The sequence below is a fragment of the Chelonoidis abingdonii genome, chromosome 4 (genome assembly GCF_003597395.2).
Source record: "Chelonoidis abingdonii isolate Lonesome George chromosome 4, CheloAbing_2.0, whole genome shotgun sequence".
In the NCBI taxonomy this organism is placed as follows: Eukaryota; Metazoa; Chordata; order Testudines; family Testudinidae; genus Chelonoidis; species Chelonoidis abingdonii.
This window is the reverse complement of record NC_133772.1, coordinates 103728638-103748015: the sequence shown is the minus strand read 5'-3', so window position 1 is coordinate 103748015 and position 19378 is coordinate 103728638. Positions and strand designations below refer to the sequence as shown.

The 19378-nt window shown below is 40.2% G+C and overlaps 1 protein-coding gene across 1 annotated transcript in view; it reads right to left on the bottom strand.

Annotated features, from left to right (window-relative positions):
* Positions 1-19378, bottom strand: part of NUBPL (NUBP iron-sulfur cluster assembly factor, mitochondrial) — a 190958-nt gene that overhangs the window by 48091 nt on the left and 123489 nt on the right. The window contains exon 7 of the mRNA XM_032773081.2: positions 16421-16514. Coding sequence (XP_032628972.1) covers positions 16421-16514 — 94 coding nt within the window. The remainder of the gene's footprint in view (positions 1-16420; positions 16515-19378) is intronic.

Below are 19378 nucleotides of genomic sequence, written 5' to 3'. Positions count from 1 at the left end.
TGACAGTGGGTGTCCTTGCTGGACCATGAAGGGGAAACATAGGTGCAACTGCCCTGAACTGTGACAGACACAACTGTGACTTTGGAAGCATGATGATAACTGCTTACACACTGGGAACAATTTCTTGGAGTTGCCTCTTATTTATGCTTCTTTGGCTTTTCTCACTTTTTTTTTTTGGTCAAGCTATTCTTTCAGATACAACTTCTTTACTTCTAACTTTTTCTGCATACTTCCATTGTAGGATGTATTGTTGTTTTCCATATTTTAGCTGCTTAATCGCTTTCTCTATTTCTGCTTCTAAAATTGGATTGGATGAAGAAGACTCCATTCAGACTGTATTCAGTACCCTACTGAAGCAGGAAAGATGACATTCACGTGGAGGGAGTTGAATAATCCTTGACAACACCAACTCCAGTGGAATGGGAATTAGTCGACTCAAATTATAAGAGCATGTTTTGTTACAAATCATGATAAATTAATTATCCTCCAGTGTTGAATGATACAAAGGAACAATAGGCTTGCTTTAGAGGTATTTGCTGGAAGCCACCCCAAATCACTTGGATCAAGAGAATCAAGAAAAGAAGCGTGGATACAGCTACACACAGAAAAACTGATTGAGGAAAGAAAAGCCTTAAAAAAAGAGGCAAGTGTAGGTGACACAATAAGAAAAACAACCAACAATGCAATGGCAGTATCTAGAGCAGGGGTCGGCAACCTTTCAGAAGTGGTGTGCCGAGTCTTCATTTATTCACTCTAATTTAAGGTTTCGTGCGCCAGTAATACATTTTTAGAAGGTCTCTTTCTCTAAGTCTATAATATATAACTAAACTATTGTTGTATGTAACATAAATAAGGTTTTTAAAATGTTTAAGAAGCTTCATTTAAAATTAAATTAAAATGCAGAGCCCCCGGACCGGTGGGCCAGGACCCGGGTAGTGTCAGTGCCACTGAAAATCAGCTCACATGCTGCCTTTGGCATGCGTGCAATAGGTTGCCTACCACTGATCTAGAGAGACAAAAGTTATGTCAAAAATGAGAGAAAACATCTGGATAAAAAAGCAGGAGAAGATGAAAAAGCATCAGAAAGAGCTGACTCTAAGAAACTGTTTCTGGTGTGTAAGTAATTGACATTATCGTTTCACAGAGTCACAGTGACACAGTAAAAGCAGAAGATGGAAGACTCTAAACAAAACAAAAGGAATCATGGTGAGAACATTTTAATGGAGTATTCAACCAACCACAGCCAACAATTCCAATTCCAATTAATGAATGCAAAGAAAGTGAAGAAGTTGAACAAACAATTTAATACTGTACACAGCAATGGTATGAAGCTTGATTGAGTTTGTGAAGTCAAAGGGTGGATATTTCCCAGGGATGCCTTACTGCTAAAATGATGAACTAGAACAGCTGAGCCCTCAAGGATTAACACATAATGTAGCCTCACACTCAACAAGGCAGCACAAATGGAGGGAGGGGAGGTAGCATAGCAGAAAGAGACAGACACACACACTCTATGTGTGTGAGAAAGAGAGAGCCGCATTGCCCCTTTAAGTATGCTGAACCCACTCTAAGTTGATCAGCAAGTTGAGACAGGAGCTGCTGCCAACACGCTCCCTCCGTCCTGAGCCCAGTTGTGTCCGCGCCCCCAACCCCATGGAAATGGAATAAGAAAGGGGCAGGAGCAGGGCTGAGGGGGACACCCTGACATTAGCACCCCTCTTCCTCTCCCCTTGCACAGCAAGCAGGAGACTCTGGGGAGCAGCTCCAAGGCAGAGGGTAGGAGCACCACATGGCAGTGGGGGGACGGACAGCTGAACTGCCAGCAATTGATAGCCTGCTGGGTAGCTGCCACACAGGGAACTTAGGGGAGCGGGGAGCTGATAGTGGGGCTGCCGGTCCACCTTGATTCCAAGCCCCCACCAGCTAGCTACAACAGGCTGCTCTTTCTGCAAGCAGCGGACAAAGCAGGCGGCTCCCAAACGAAGTTATAAGGGAGCATTGTGCAACCATGTTCCCTAACTGATGAGCAACATAACAACCTAACAAAACAATGTTAACTGGGATGACTTTACATGAGGAGTTACTGTATAGAAGTATTAAGTATTTATTTCTAACATTACATTTTTGTTTGCTCTCCATTGCCTACACTACTTCCCTAAAATATTAGCCGTGAGTGTTCCCTCTCCTCTGCAACACTATCTCCCTTGCCCGGGCCCATTACTAATCCCTCTGTGGGTCCAAAGAAGGAAGAGGTGGAGACTGGGAAGTAACAGATCATTACTCCTGTAGTCCCACACAATTTACCTAGGAAGATATTGCAGCTCAGGGGTATACTGTCTTTTCTGCAGAACTTTGACCAAAGGAGTCTTGATGGGAGCTGCAATCAGGGAGCTTCTGATAGTGCAATGCTAATGTAGCCACACTGTCAGATTTTAGGTCAAGTATGGTGTGTGATACAGCATGGACAGAAGGCAGCAGAAGAGTGTTAGCAGGGAGCCTTATTCTCTGCAAGGGGAGGAAGGTTTGCTATAGATTAACTAGAGCACCTGAAGCCAATTAGAGCACCAGCAGTCAGTCATGTGATACAAACCCCCTGCTTCAGCCAGACAGTGTGGGAGTTGGAGCAGAGAGCAGTTTGAAGGAGTTGGAGAAGAGAACAGTTTTGAAGAGAGACAAAAGGAAAGTTTGGAGGAGTGCTGCGGTGGGCTGAGAAATCCAAAAGAAACCCTAGGTAAGGGGCACCTGGCTTGTGTAGAAGGAGGGCAAGAAGCCCCTTCACAAGCTGAAGGGCAGGAGAGGGAAGTAACCCAGGGGAAGGAACCGCTAGTTCAAGTGGTTCACCACAAACCTCAGGGCCCCTCGGTTGGGACCTGGAGAAGAGGGCAGACCCAGGTCCCTCCCTCTCCAGTCCCCTCCTCAAGGACACTAGTGGGGTAATTAAAATACCGGTTCAGAGGCAAGCAATGGTGCCATGAACCTTCCCCAAAGAAGAGAAAGTGCGAGACCCAGCATAACAGTACCGGCAACTTGCCACAGGTACCAGAGCTGGTGTGGGAGCTGGTGTGGGAGCACAGGGTCCCTACATGGAAAGCCCTATCTGCCCATATATTCCCACAATCAGCACAGGTTTGGGTTCAATCCAAATGGCCTATTCCATAGGAGCAGATCTTATGATACAAATGGGTTAAGGTTGAGAGGGTGGGCAAGTGAAATTTCCTCCTCTACGTCCCCTTTACTCTTCGGAAAAGATGATCTGGGCTACTGACAGTAACATTTCTTTCCCAACTAGTTTTGTTCTTTTCCATTTGTGAGCACTGAGTTGTTCCTGTTTCTTCAGGAGCAGAAAGCAATATGAATCTGTTTAGTTTATCTACCTCTGTTGGCATCATCACCAAGGACAGTACACCTTTGGGAAGGGAATGAGAACTTGCGCTCCCTCTACTGGCCATATAGATATAGTAACAGCACAAAAATCTTGCATAATTTGGAACCAGTGACTCAGAGAAAAGAACAGGTTTTTTTTGTTGGGTTTTTTTTTCCCCCAAAAATCTATATAAATTATGATAATTTGGTGAGTTTTCTCATCTGGAGCTAAAATGATTCCCTATGGCTCAAACTACTTAACAGTGTCCTCAGTATTTCTGTCCCATTCTCTTCCATATTAAAATGAGACAGACCTTCTCCTAATTTACGCTTCTTACATCAATGTAAGAATTCAGTGAGGTCTCCAGCAAGTATTGCATATCAACAGTGCGTGCAGTAAAAGTAAGTATTTAATATTTATTTTCTTTTTATTCAAGAGAATCTGAACCACTTTCAATAACTGAATTTCTGAAAGAGTTTAGCTGAACATAGCTGATAATTACAGTATAAGTGCAGTTCTACTCTTAGAGGGGTAACAATTTGTATTAAGGTTCCATTTATAAAAGGTTTATAAAGGGTTAAGAAATGATTAATAGATGCTGTAAGCATGTTATAGATGTGAGTAGTATGTGTTGTATATGGTTTTAAGCCATGGATATAACCTACCTACTGACTCGCTGGACTCTGTAAGAATATATAACAATTTAGTACAGTATCTATCAATCATTTAACCCTTTATAAACTCTGTGTAATTTGAAAGCTTGTCCCTCTCACCAACAGAAGTTTGCCCAATAAAAGATATTACCTCACCCATCTTGTTTCTTTAAAAATGTCATTTTAGGCAATTGTTTCTCTACCTTCATATTAAACATGGTCTTTTTGCAAGGTTTCATTTTCTTTTGTTTAAATTGTCAGCACAGCAAACACACCCTGGGATCTGAGACTTCAGCTGGGTTTGTTTTTTTTAATACATAACCACTAGTAATAGAACTTCTACAGGCCAATTTAGGCTCTAAGTTGGCGCCCGCGGGGGCATCTAAATGCGCCCCCCTGGCCGGCGGTCGAGCATCTGCCAAAATGCCGCCGAATTTCTGCGGCGACATTTCTTGATGACCCCGCTTGTCAGCGGCAAGCAGCGTCATTGAGAGGCGTCGCTGCAGAAATGCCACAGAAATTCGGCGGCATTTCGGCAGATGCTCCACCGCCGCCACGGTCCTTCGTCTGGCACCTGCCAGATGAAAAGGTTGGGGACCACTGCTCTAAGTGATACATGTGCTACTCCACTCCCTTCAAAATTGTCATATAGGTATAACTTAAGTGAACAGTTATACTGATGCGCAAGAAATAATCCAGCTCTCTACTTCTTTGCTATGTTGGTTCTGCAGGGTTAATAGCAGCCAACAATAGTAAAACATTATTTTGATCACTGAAGTAATCGAATATGACTGAATTCATACATGCAGTAAGTCTCTTGAAGAAAAATGTGCAATTTTTACATAGTCACCTTTCAGAGTGAACCATATATAAGGTTGATTAATTGCATAAACAAGAAGTTGCACAGATCATAATGCTATCACAGCATGTCCTGAAATATTCTTCATATTTTATGTGTAAATTCCTGTGCAGAAGAATAATTTCTGTGCCCTGAGTATACTACAGACTTCTAAGTTCAGCCTGGATAAATTTAAGTGACTAATCTACTTGTTTTTATGTAAGTACTTTGGCAATATATTGGTTGACAAGCCACTGATGTGGGTTGTGCTAACAAACTATTCTACTATAATTTTAATATTTAATATGCATAAAATGAACTAAGAGTAGCATGTCAGTGACATTTGCATTTCATTCAACCCCAGATGTATATTAACAGTGATCAAACTGCATATCACATTAACACTGACTAGGGAGCTAATCTAACACAGGAAGTTAAAAGCATTGAAGGAACTATTCCACTTTTTTATAAAACACTATCACCTGCATACATTGGAACTACTCAGAATTTATTGGGAGGAATTCAGGTCACAAGAGGATATGGGATGGACCTTGTGTACAGCCAAATTCTTGGCAACCTACAAATACTACCTAATATGATAAAGGAACATGAGTAATGGTAATTATCTGCCCAGGAGTGCTGTAAATGTAGTGCTTTGGACAATGAGATGCAAGATATCTCTGTAGCATCTTCTTCTGCAGATAAAAAGAGAGACATAGTGTTCTCGGAAGGAGTCTGTGATGGGGTGTACCAGGCCTTTGTGGCCCTCAGCTGGAGGCCCCACAGTCCTACTACATCCTTCCCCAGGAAAGGAGAGGCTAGAGACGTTCATAGAAGCAGCCAAAGAGAGCCCACCAGGCTCAGATAAAAGGAAATGCAGGGCCTTAGCAGGTCAGTCTCCAGCTGGGACAAGAGGGGCAAAGCACAGAGCTCCTCTTTGGCCAAAGGAGCTCAAGGGATAACCAGAGTTTGGTTCTGGCTGCATTTGCCTAAGCTGAGAGAGGACTTAAGGTAAAGGGACCAGGTGGGAAGAGGTCAAGGAAATAACAGCAGAAGATTGCAGTAAGCAGTATGCTGCTACCGTTTACAGGATCCCAACCCACTACTCAGGTTTCTCCCAACCCGCAAAGTGGTATAAACCCCAAGATGGGGACAAGGTTTATTGGGAAACCTGAGAGAAGGATATAATTTAAAGGACTGAAGGCCCTAGTAAGAACTCTTTTGCTACCCCAGAAAGCGTTCATTTTGACTGTGTGATTGGGACACTGAAGACCTGCCAAGCGAGCTCAACAATCTATAAGGGGTGCCAAGCATGTGAAAGGCCTGCAGTACTGCATTCTCAGCAGGAGGTGCCCAAGAGGAGAGTGCCCCCATTACAGAGTCACATGCAGACCTCAGTGCAATGACCGACAGCTTGATTTGATCATGTCTCTCACATTCCTCCAGCTTTGAATTCCCCTTTTCCACTAAAAGAACAAGATGCTTTTAGACAAGATTTCCAGATTGTAGATGGACTGGGGAATCTGTACTGTCTCCACTCTGTAACTGCTTTGAGCTGCTCCCATTGTGATGAAATGTCTTGTTATTTTTCAGATAAATTTGATCAGATTAGGGATGAGCTGTCTGCTTCTGTGGTGTGCAAGGTCTGGAAGGAACCAAAGGCCTTATTTTCTGTGCTAGAGTTTCAGCTGGTGATGCTCACTGAGGTACTGGAGGTGTGGAGAAAACTCAGTCCCACAACCTGTACTTTGGATCCATGTCCTTCCTGTTTTCTGAAGGCTAGTGGAAAAGTTCTTGGTCCTTGACTCGTGGAGACTGTCGATACTTCCATTGGAGGGCAGTCTGCCTGTTGCTTTGAAGGAAGCACCAGTGTTTCATATTTAGTTTTGACTTTGCCCAAAAAGTCATTTGCCCAAAAAGTCATTAACTCTAGTTAATTCTTGGCCAGTATCACATATTCCCTTTTTGGGTAAGACTGTGGAGAGAAAAGTCTGTAGTGAGAATTCTCACAGTGCCTAGATTCCTTTGATCTCCTTGACTCTTGTCAGGCTGGGTACAGACCTGGCCAGGGCACAGGGACTGCATCGACTGGTGGTGGATGAAGATCAGGTGTCCAGGCTGATATTATTAGGTCTACAAGATGCCTTTGACGCTATTGATCATGAAGTGTTGTTAACTCACCTGAGAAGCCAGGTGGGAATGAATGGGGCTTCCCTTCAGTATCTTCATTCTTTTCTCTTGGAGCGATCTCAGTGGATAATAGCTATCATTTGCTCCTATTCCTGAAGAGCTCTTAGATGTCTGGTGCCACAGGATACAATTCTGTCGGCCTTCCTGTCAACATATCTAGGAAACTGTCGAAGGAGGCATAGGAAGCAGTATGCTGATGGCACCCAGGTGTAGGTCTCCATCTCATCCAATTCTGACTGCAGTTCCACACCTCAGCCAATATCTAGTTAAGATTGGGTCATGGAGGAGAGTGAGTTGTCTGAAGCTCAACGCACAACAGACTGAGGTGAAGGTGATGGGCTAGGGAAAGCAGCAAGAGGAGATGGGGCACAACAGCAGTCCCTTTAATTGAGGGGGTGCATTCACCATTAGTTACCAGGGTTTACAAATTAGGTGCAGTTCTAGACCCCAAGCTGCTGCTGGATGATAATTTTTCAGCAGTAACCAGTCCACTTTCCTTTTGGATGCAGATCATGACAACATTCCCCGAGGCCTTGTTACTTCAAAATCAGACTACTGCAATACCCTCTGCATGGCACAAAGTCTCAATACATTCAGAGGCTGAAGCTGATGTAGGAATACAGCAGCTTGCTTACTGAATGGCGACAACATGCTGGGAGCATAGGACAACAGTATTGTGGGATCCATGCTAGTTGCCTACTGGTTTCAAAGTAGAGTTTAAGGTGTTAACTATGACCTATAAAGCCCTTAACAGCCTCAGAACTGCCTGCTTGAGAGACTGCCACTCCCCCGTTCCACTCTGCCACAGCAACAATCCACAGAGGCTCTCAAGGTGGATCCCTTCTTGTTAAAGGAAAGGGGACTGCTAGCAGGGCATTTACTGTGAGGTCTCCTAGATTCTGGAACTTGCTCGCCCTTGGTCCAAAATAGTCCAAATTTGGTGACATTATGGGCAAACAAAAAAAAGACATCTGTTTGGCGGGATTTTTGGAGATGGCTGAAAGTATGTTTCTGAAATGATAATGTGGAAGAAAGGAGCTTTTTTTTGTAGAAGGCTAACTGGTTGAGTTCCTGTCTGAATGACCATTTTTATACTGTAGGGATTATGTTGTGATATTAATTAAGTGTTAGGGCACCCAGAACCTTTGTACAAGCATCCTTTTTATTATCTAAATCAAAATAGTCATTGCCTCGGATGCTCTGCATACTTCTCCCTTTACCGAGTTATCAGCTGTTGCCTCTTTCTGCCCTGTCACACTCCACCAATCATACAGCCTTGAATGCTCCCTTGCCTGATTATCAGATTAAATCAAAATCTGAATGTTTCCTTTGATGGACAATCATCCTTTTAAAAAAAAGCACCACTTCTAGGAGGCTTTCAAACCAAGGGATGAAAATGTGGTGAAGGAGGTCTAATTTCCACAGAAGAGCATATGTTTTATTTGTAAAAGAAGACACAGCACTAAGATTCAGCTTTAGTTACCGCCAAACACCATTCCATACTCAGTATGTTTTAAATCATTTATTTTGTCACCCTCTGAGAAAATAACTAGAGACGAGGATACAGTACCATTAATCATATGGGTGTTTCTCACCTTTTGTAACTGTCAGACCAACCCCTTGTTTTATCTTCCTATTCATAATATTTGGTCTACAAATGTGGTCATCATAGCTGATCTAGTACTTATCACATACTTATGCCTCTGTTGGCAAAGCCCAGAGAGAACCTTGGATAGTAAATACCGTATATTGTGCTGCTTTTTTCCAATACTTAGATACTATTTTCCAGGACTAAAAAAGTTCATAGAAGTCTGGCTGAATATATAATCACTTCAATCAGTCCCTGAAATATGTGTTAAATTAGTCTGCATACACTATTAAAGAGATACTAACATTTAAATCTATATTGAAAAAGTTCTGAGCCATTCATGCATTAACCTGTACTATATTTGGAGCTATAAATCATATTTATAATGTCTGCTGTGGATGGAAGACTCACACTGAAATACTAAGTGTGTCCAAAAATTAGATAACCCTAGATAATTATCTGAATTCTCCAACCACCAGCTGCGCTATATCTGACAACAAAAAAAAATTAGTATATGAATTATATCTTGATGAATAAAACAAAAAAAAGTTATATAGTCACACAGGATTATAGATATGTTTGCTATTTAAATTGACCTAAACCTATAAGGATTTTCTTTAGTGCAATTATACAAAAACTGGAATGCATTTATGGGACAGCATGATCTGACATAAATCAGTGTGGATGTCTGAATCAACATGCAAGAATCTCACACAACAAACCTGACTTAAAAAAAAAAAAAAACCCCACAAAAAAACCATAGCTAACTTCTACAAAAAAGTGCCCAAAAAAGCTGCCAGAAAAGGCTGCCTTGCCGACTCTTGTCAGTAAGAAAGACTGGAGGATAGAATGAAGTGTAAGGAACAGACTAAAAGATGTGAAAATGACAGTATTTGATTGGATGCACTCCAAACTGGATTTGCATAAGTGTAAGAGAGATCCAGTGGTTACACTAGTGGGTAAGTTCAAAAACACCTTTGAACTTCAAATGTATAAACAAATGAGATTTGCTCCTGTTTGGTGAGTTCTTATAGAGACAGATTTCTACTAAGGGTTTTGGTCATTCCTCTTCCAAATGGACCAATGACAGAAATCCTACCAGGAAGCTTGCTGTTTCGGTTGGTTCAAAGGGACACAGAACTTGAAAAATCATGCATTCTTCTCCTCTAAGGTATGCAACAATATCCTAGAAACATCAACTGCAATTGTATTTCAAATCTGATTTGAAATTCTCCAGTTTTATGACTTGCTTTTATATGTTAATTTCTGGGCAGACTGAGAGAGCTGTTTGCACATCTGTGACTTTTGGTTCATGGGCAGGAGCACGACGACATATGGCGAGGCACTACTCTGGAAGCCACATACTTTCTCCTCTGTTTACCCTGTGAAACTGTGTGAGGCCAATAGCTCTAGTCTGGAACAGAGACATGAATTTGAGTAAATTTATTATCTTGCCAATGCATGATATTATGGCTAATAAAACTTTTTACTAATTTAAACTTCTTGTTTCTATTAATTATTATAATTTGTAAGCTATAGTTGATCCACTCCAAAGTCTACAGAGTAGAGAGTGGAATGACATTGGTTCTACCTATCCTGTGTCTGTTCTGTCAGAGAAGAGAGACTGTCAGTCTCCAATGCCATCAATCTGTCACATTTCACTAAAACTAATTTCACTTTCCTTTAAATAAAGGGAGGAAAATAGGCAATTTTTCATGTAGTTTAAAATCAAGCTTGATAATTCAGATTGCCTAGGAGGAAGAAAGGTTTGTATTTATAAGGCCCTAGGTCCTTCTTTCTCTAAGAGATCCAATTCCTACTGTCCATGTGGCCTTCACTGCCCGATGGTTAGATAATCTTCCTAAACGGAGGGATAGATAAATATATCTCTTGGCTATAATCAAATGTATATTTATTATGGAGGCTAAAACTAGCTATCTTTTATTTATTCTTCTATATCCAATTTATTCTGGATTTCAGATTTTTTTTATACAATATAAATTTATATGTTGTAGTCCAGTCTCACATACAATAGATGAAAGATTCACCTTATCCCCTCCACATCATTAGTTTATGCCAAACGTTTGCCAATTTGATACCGAAAACAAAATTTTCCAGCGTCCCAAGAACAGAGAAGTGTTAGGAAACCAGCAGGCTACTCAAACATGTGCATTCAATATAGATGGCAAGGCACCTCTGCACATTCCATAAACTGAAAGTGAAATGGGAGAACAATGAACAAGTCAGAAGGAAAACAAACATGAATGTAATCAATGGTTTCCACTTTAATCTGACCGAGGGAACAATAATAAAATTCCTTATTGGAAGGCAGAGGCGGAAAAAAGGAGTTCTTGCCAAACAAGAAAATATATCCATTTTATCTAGCCACACCTTGTTCAATAGTTTTGTTGAAGAATTACAGATAGCAAAATTATGCTAAATAGCTTGTATCTTGACTGGAATGTGGATCAGAGTGATAAAACCAATAGTTGTTTCCTACCCAGCACCCTTTTAAATAAACAGCTGTAGACACACACAACTGCCACCATTTTCTCCCTCCACTCAAAAGAATGAGAGGATGATTTTTTTGCTAATATCACAAATGAGTCAGAGTTTAAAAATGTATTTCATTGTTTTGTTTCTTACCTGTCATTTGGGTATTGCTCCAACTACTCCTCTTTCACTGAGGCAATCATCTGTATTTGATGTTAGGTTTAAAACATTCTTCCAGATTTTTTTTTAAAGTGTCAATTCCTACCCTACAACCAAAATGTTGTAACCCATCATCTTCTCATTTCTCATCTAAGCAACCCTAAAAACAACAACCTTTGCCAGTACAGTTTTTTTTTCTGATTGTGGGAACATGTGCACATGACTGGCGTAGGTTTCATGTAGTGAAGTCCCTCCGCTACAAGTTTCTTTCTTTCTTTCTTTCTTGAAGGAAAGTTTCCATACACTGACTGTGACAAGAAAGCCACAGTCAGACAGAATGCAGAAAATGTAATGCAAACACTACATCTCACATGTGCACACCTGCAAATCAAGGCAAATATAAACTTCATGCATACCACATTTGAGACTATATATCTAAATGCAAAAAACTGTATAGTGACCTTGAGAGAAAGGATTGATACCACTAGCACTATCACAATCCATGTTACCCTCAAGAGAAACACAAAGTACAAGAAAATCAGAGAAGTAACTGATGATGGGGCAACAACAGATTCTTTCTGTAAAAACTGAAAGAGAACACCCAACTAAGAACAAGATGGCACACAGAAGAGAGCAGCAGAATATTGTATGCAACTCTGCTAGAATTCATCTAGAACCATGTGACACTGGGTATGTCTACACTGAAACGAAAAACTTGGCATTGAGTCTTAGAAACAAAGGTAAACTGATTTGGGCTCACAGGGCTGGTACAGCAGCACTAAACAAACAAAAGCAGAGTAGACTGAGCAGAAACATCTACACTGTTGTTTTTAAGCTCCACAGCCCAAGCTCTGCAATCCCAAATCTCCCACAGCGTGCAGGAGCTGCAGGCGGGCCCTCACTGCTTGCAGTGGCCAGGAGCTGCAGAGTCGGTGGGGAGACCCTGCAGCTCCTGGCCACTGGGGCTGAATTCATGGAGGTAGGGGGAAATCACGGATTCAGAGATTTCCACGACCTCCCTGAAAAAAAATCTTAGCCTTAATCATAATGCTTATAAGGAGCCTTTCCAGCCAGACTGCAAACTATACACAACATACAACAGTGAGGAAATTCTAGAGAACAGGATGAAGCTCTATAAATCACCATAATCATCTAACCAATGAAGACCCAAGGCACTATAAATCCAATCAATCCTTGTCTGCTGTATTCATTTTCAGCACAAGCACAATAAACTTATTATTACACTGTATTTCAATCAGGCTAGAATCAACCTCAAACTAACACTTTCTACATAAATGACTATTGGGAATGACAAATGAGAACTGCTGCTGTGTACTGCCAAACCTAAATAGAGAAAACTAGGAGTGAAAGTTAAATTAATACTGTGATTAACACCCTCTCATCCCCCAAACCCACTATGTTAAAATAAAGCCCTGTCATTTTAGAGTTGAAGTTTAAATGCCATTCTTAACTCAGCCCAGAATTTAGGGTCACCTGGAGTTATGAAAGCTCAGATTCATAGGAGGATATCTTATCAACAGCCACCATCAGTTTTAAAGATGACACAGAGAGAAAAACAGATGAATTTGTCAACCTTTCTGTTTCTTTAGAAAGCCTAAAGAAAGCCTGAATTTTTTTTTAATTGTGGTTTTTTTGTTTTTTTTTTTTACCACCTTAGAAAAGATTTTGCATACTCTGCTTTTCTTGGAAAACCTCTATGGACATATAGAGAACAAGTAGGTTTATAAGAATCACAAAAACTCTGGAAATGAAATCTGATTAACAGAGGATAAATAATTTGCATTCTGTTTAAACAGTGGTCCTAATTCTCCAACCTTTTACACTAGTGTAACTCTTTATATTGGCATAAAACAGCTGCAACAGACAGAAGACTCAAGCACACTTTTGTTTATACCTGTTTAATTCAAAGGATAGGCAAATACAGTTAGAAAAAAAAACTCCAGTGTTAAGACTTAATAGCCTCACTTTGTCAATTAATAATGTATAGAGCTTCCAGTACATATGGATGGGATTGTCTACATAGTAAATGGAACCAAAATAACTAAACAGATTGTAATTCACATCTTTAGTTATTTCAGTTCACGTTTGTGTGTGGACATACTTGTTTCAGAATACAGAAGTGCTCTATTTCAAAATAACTTAATTCAATTTAAATAAAATCAAACTTTTTCTAAATAAGGCACTTAATATAAAAAGAAAAAATGAAAATACTGTTATTTTCAGTATGTGATAATAACAATAATATAATATATGGAGATATACCTATCTCATAGAACTGGAAGGGGACCTGAGTCCAGCCCCCCACCTTCCCTAGCCAAGACCAAGTATTGATTTTTGCCCCTGATCCCCAAGTGACCCCCGCAAGGATTGAACTCATAACCCTGGGTTTAAGCAGGTCAATGCTCAAATCACTGAGCTATCCCTCCCCCTAAATAAAACACTTATTCCAGAATCAGAATAAGCCATCTGGTGGTTTATACCAAAATAAATATTCTTGAATAATTATTTAGGAATAGCTATTTCAGTAAATTTCCAAGTGTAAACAAACTCTAACTTATGCTCTTAATCAGCTTTCAGGTCTTACAAACACTACTGTCAAAGGCAAACCTGTGTCCATCTGATCATTGTTAGCAAGCCAAAGCCATAGGCTTTATATTGCAATTGTTTGTTTGTGATTTATCTAAAATTTTTCTTTCATATAACTCATTAATTCTCACATTCTCCTTCAAACACCCTGTCAGAAAAGGATAAAGCATACAGAGCACGCTCAGCATACAACATCCTGATTGCACACCACATTCAGTGGTGATATAAGGTACTAAAAAAGTGTGGTATCCGCAGATGTTTCTTAAGTACATGCTGGGATATTTCTGCAAAAGCCTTCAGTTAGCAAATGTAAAGCAGCTACTTCAAAAACCTAACATAGTTTTAAAAACAAAAAGGGAAACAGGTTTGATGTGCTATATAGGGGAAGGAATTCCCAGCTCAAGATGCACAAATGAACATTTTTCAAATTATTTCTTTTAAAAGGAAATGCTGACAGGAGACAAGCAGTGAAGGCACACACATAAATTAGACAAGTAGTTGACAAGTATGTTTTTTAGAAAGAACAGCCATGTAACATACAGCTTTTAGAAGTATACCATACAATTTTATATTCTGTTAGCAACCTGTTAAGAGCCTTAGGCACAAGTGAAATAATCATCAAAAACTTTTACTATTACTTCAGTTTGCTACTGCTTAAAAAGAAAAGTAGGAGGGAAGGTGTGCCACAGGAAACGGATGTATGTATGCACATATGAGCTTGTCTGTTTCTAACTTTGGTGTCAACAGAGTGGAAGCTGTACAAGGCAGTACCATATTATTTACCTTAGACATCAACATATTTACCTGATAGCCACAAAAGTATTGAAGGAACTTCTCTAATTAAGCTAACAATCGCCATTGACATGAGAGTTACTGTATCTTCCTGGAAACATAATTTAAGATTCCCCTCTCTGTTTCTTTCGCCAAATACTAACAATGGTATGGTATCAGAGGAGTAGCAGTGATAGTCTGGATCTGTAAAAGCAGCGAAGAGTCCTGTGGCACCTTATAGACTAACAGACGTATTGGAGCATGAGCTTTCATGGGTGAATACTCACTTCGTCGGATGCAACAGTGGTATGTAATCTATCACTGAAATCAGCCTCTGTACCAGATGACTGGGGGGTAGCTAATGTAATACTGCTTTTTAAAAAAGGCTCCGGGGCAATCCTGGCAATTACAGGTCAGTCAACCTAACTTCAATATCAGGCAAATTGCTTGAAACTATATTAAAAAAACAAAATTGTCAGAACCAGATGAACATGATTTGTTGTGGAAGAGTTAACACGATGTTTCTAAAGGGAACTCATGCTTCACCAATCTATTAGAATTCTTTGAGGGAGTCAACAAGCATGTGGACAAGGACGATCCAGTTGATAAAGTATACCTGGACTTTCAGAAAGCCTCTTCATATAACAAAAGAACCAGGGGTTCCCCCATGACGTTAATAGGCAGCAGGTTTAAAACAAACATAAGGAAGTACTTCTTCACGCAATGCAGAGTCAACCTATGCAACTCATTACCAGTGGATGTTCAAAGGCCAAAAGTATAACTGGGTTCAAAAATGAATTAGATATGTTCATGGAGACCAGCCAAGATGATAAGGAATGCCATGCCATGCCCTGGGTCTCCCTAAAACGCTGACTGCCAGAAGCCGGGACTGGATGATGGCAGATGGATCACTCGATAAATTGCCCTGTTCTGTTCATTCTCTCTGAAGCATCTGGCACCGGCCACTGTCTGAAGACAGAATACTGGACTAACTGAACCATTGGTCTGACTCAGTATGGCCACTCTTATGTTCTTATGTTTTAAATTTCTGTCATTCATTCTGTTCACTGCTGACAGTGATCTCTGTCAAAGCATATTAGATGGACAAACCTACAACCACTCATTCAAGGCCTGACTCTGTAGGAAATGCCTTTGCCTTTTGAAAGGCAGCGTCTTTAACTCCCATTGTGGTCAATGAGATTTGTGGACACTTAGTATGTCACAGAGTTGAGCCATACAAATTCAAATCTCCAGCTAAAATTCAAATTCAGAACACCAGAGAAAGGAGGATCCATTAGTATGTTAAAGCATGGTGTAGTTTGCCTGATTAAGCTTTGTGCATTAAGAAGATTGCTTGACTTGTAACTAAAAAAAAAAAAAAAAATTATCGAGACAAACTTTTTAAAACTCTATTAGCATTCATATGCCACAATGAAAAGTGACAGGGAATATATTTTCTAATACTAACCCTACCTCCATCAATTTACAATGCAATTGCTTTTTCCCAGAACACTGATTTGTTCAACTTCTCTATCTTTCTAAGTCTGTTAACTTAAAAAAAAAAACAATAAAAAAACTGTGTCACTGCTGACATTTTAAAGATTGTTTGTACTTTTCATCAGCATTCAGAGAACATTTTCATCTTATGTTTCTATACATTTCTAGTATTTTCAACTGTAATTTTCTAAAAGATGTTTCTATTGCTATGAAGAATTAAACATATTGAAATATTTGGAAGAGTCACAGTAAAAGTGTACCTGTAACGGGAATATTCTGTGAGACTGATAACTGTACGTCTCCTGTTCCAGGCGGCATGTCAATTACTAAGTAGTCCAGTTGACCCCAGTCTACCTAAAAAAGATTTATATGCATTTTAAAAAGAGAGTTCCACCTTCTGGGAAACACAGCCTGAAATTAAACTTGGTACAATGTATAATAAATGCACCAATGGCACACCTCAGGAGACTGATATTATAAATCCCTTTTAGTCTTGCTTTTAGCAAGCAATTAAGACAGATTTTTTAAACAATTTGCAAATTTGCTGGCTACTTGAAACTATGCCTCCGAGCATAACTTTGCCCTTCTTATGAAGGATGATCTTCTTTGACATTTTCCCCACAAAACGTAATCACAATCTCATTATTCTAAGTTGTTTATGTCAGAAATGCCGAATCATGTAACAGAGGTCATAAGAAAGTGTTATATAAATCTGAAGTCAAACTACTTCTTGTAACAGTATTCCTTAGCAATTGTTTTCATTAATTTTTAAAATAATTTTGCTCACTGTTTATAACTTCTTAGATGCTTGAAACTGTATAAACTGCCCTACCAAATTTTTTTCTAGTTAATTACTGTCATTTTACTCATGAATGAAGAGCTTTGAAGACTGGCTTTTAATTAGGGGAAAAATAGCAGTGAAGTACTGGGATAAACAAAATCAAAAGAGATAATTATATAGATTTAGCATGTTCATAAGACACAAAGAATATATAGTTTAGATTTGGTGCCTAACAACCAGCAAAGCTTCCTGTTAAAAATACTAGGCCCAAATCTGGGGGTGCTGTGATTATTTTATGCTATTTTGTATGATGCAAAGTAAGCATATAGTTTGCTTAAACATTTCCCAAGGAGATTTCCATGCATCATCAGGCTCCCAGTTCAATGCCGAGATGGTATTAAGTAGAATTAGTGCGATCTAATTACCACTAGGTCTTTCCTCTCTCTAGCACCGAGGCTTCTGAGAGTACAACTGGATGAAAAAAAGGGGGGTGGTGGTGGAGAGAGGCCGTGTTTCTGATAACAAACACACTGGTCATGGGGTGACCTTTTGGTGCACTCTGACTTACACCTACATGTGTAAGATAGAGCCTTCAGCTGTTCTAATTTAGGAGAACACCTAGCAAGTAATGGGATTTGGTTAGACTTTTTATTTTATATACTGAATCATATCAGTAGCATGATATAAGGTGTAAACGCCTGTCAAATTACAATTTCTTGTTGTTTAGTACTGCTCTTTATCAGCAGTGTGTGCATTACTCTGTTTTCAATATGTCCTTGTATAGATAATCATCTTGTGAGGACAATACACCTATCCCAGCAATTGAGTTAATTGCTGCAGGCAGATCAGGAGTGTAGCTATGATTCATAGACTCTAGGACTGGAAGGGACCTCAAGAGGTCATTGAGTCCAGTCCCCTGCCCCCATGGCAGGACTAAATACTGTCTAGACCATCCGTAATAGACATTTATCTAACCTACTCTTAAATATCTCCAGAGATGGAGATTCCACAACCTCCCTAGTCAGTTTATTCCAGTGTTTAACCACCCTGACAGTTAGGAACTTTTTCCTAATGTCCAGCCTAAATCTCCCTTGCTGCAGTTTAAGTCCATTGCTTCTTGTCCTATCGTTAGAGGCTAAGGTGAACAAGTTTTCTCCCTCCTCCTGATGACACCCTTTTAGATACCTGAAAACTGTTATCGTGTCCCCTCTCAGTCTTCTCTTTTCCAAACTAAAGAAACCCAATTCTTTCAGCGTTCCTTTATAGGTCATGTTCGCAAGACCTTTAATCATTCTTGTTGCTCTTCTGTGATCTGTGGTCTTGAGCCAGCTTGAGGCTTTCACAAAGAAGTTTTCTCTCCTTGATAGGAGGCGCTGCTGCAGCAGAGTTCTTTATTTCCAGTGTAACCCATATTCCCTTGGGCCATGGGGAGGATGCCCCACTAATGGGGGAAAGGAGGAGAGAAACTAAGAGGTCAGTAAGAGGCCACAATCAATTTTTGTTTTATTCTTACATTAAAAGTTTGTGGAAAAACTGTTTGTAATTTGTGATGTGTTTTTGGATCAAGTGGAATCCTGGTATGAGGTATCCTGATCTTCCACCTCCAAAAAACTGCTCAAATTAGCAGCTGGATTATAATTAAGTACAGATGAGGTGCAAATTACCAAAATTGAAGCTAACTTCACTTAATACTGCTTTAACGTACCTCCCTCTGCTGCCCTACCATAGTTTTCAGTATGTATCATCAGATCAAGTTACAGCAAAGAAAAAACAGTTACTTATCTGTACTGTAATTGTTGTTCTACAAGATATGATACAGATGTGTATTCCACATGCTGTGTGCTCCCAGCACACCAAAGCCAAAGAACTTTGCCTAACAGGGCCCACAGGGGCAGTGCTTGTGCCCTGCAGCCTTAGGCCCTCCTCTGGCTGTGTAAGAGCCACCTTGAACCTCCTCAGTTCCTTCACATGGAACGTTGAGAGTACAGACTCTGATAGAGGGAACAGAGGTTGGGTTGTGGAATATGTTTGCATCACATCTCCAAGAACAGTTACAGTACAAGTAAGTAGCCGTCTTTTCTTCTTCAAGTAGATGCAGCCGTGTATTCCACATAGGCCACTCACAAGCAGTACTCACAGAGGAGCGTGGCTCAGACTCTATTTAAACAAGGACTGCTGGATTACCTTCCCAAAGTATCTGGTCTGGATGCACTGCAATGGCACAGTGGTTTATAAATTGTGGCAAATTGCCGGTACTGTTCTCTGGGTCTCGCGTTTTCTCTTCTCTGGGGTAGGTTCAGGGCGATATTGCTTGCCTCTGAACCAGTTCTTAATCACTCCCCTAGTGTCCTTGGAGGAGGGGAGTGGAGAGGGAGGGACCTGGGCCCGCCCTCTACTCCAGGTCCCAACCCAGGGGCCCTGGGGTTGTGGTGAACCA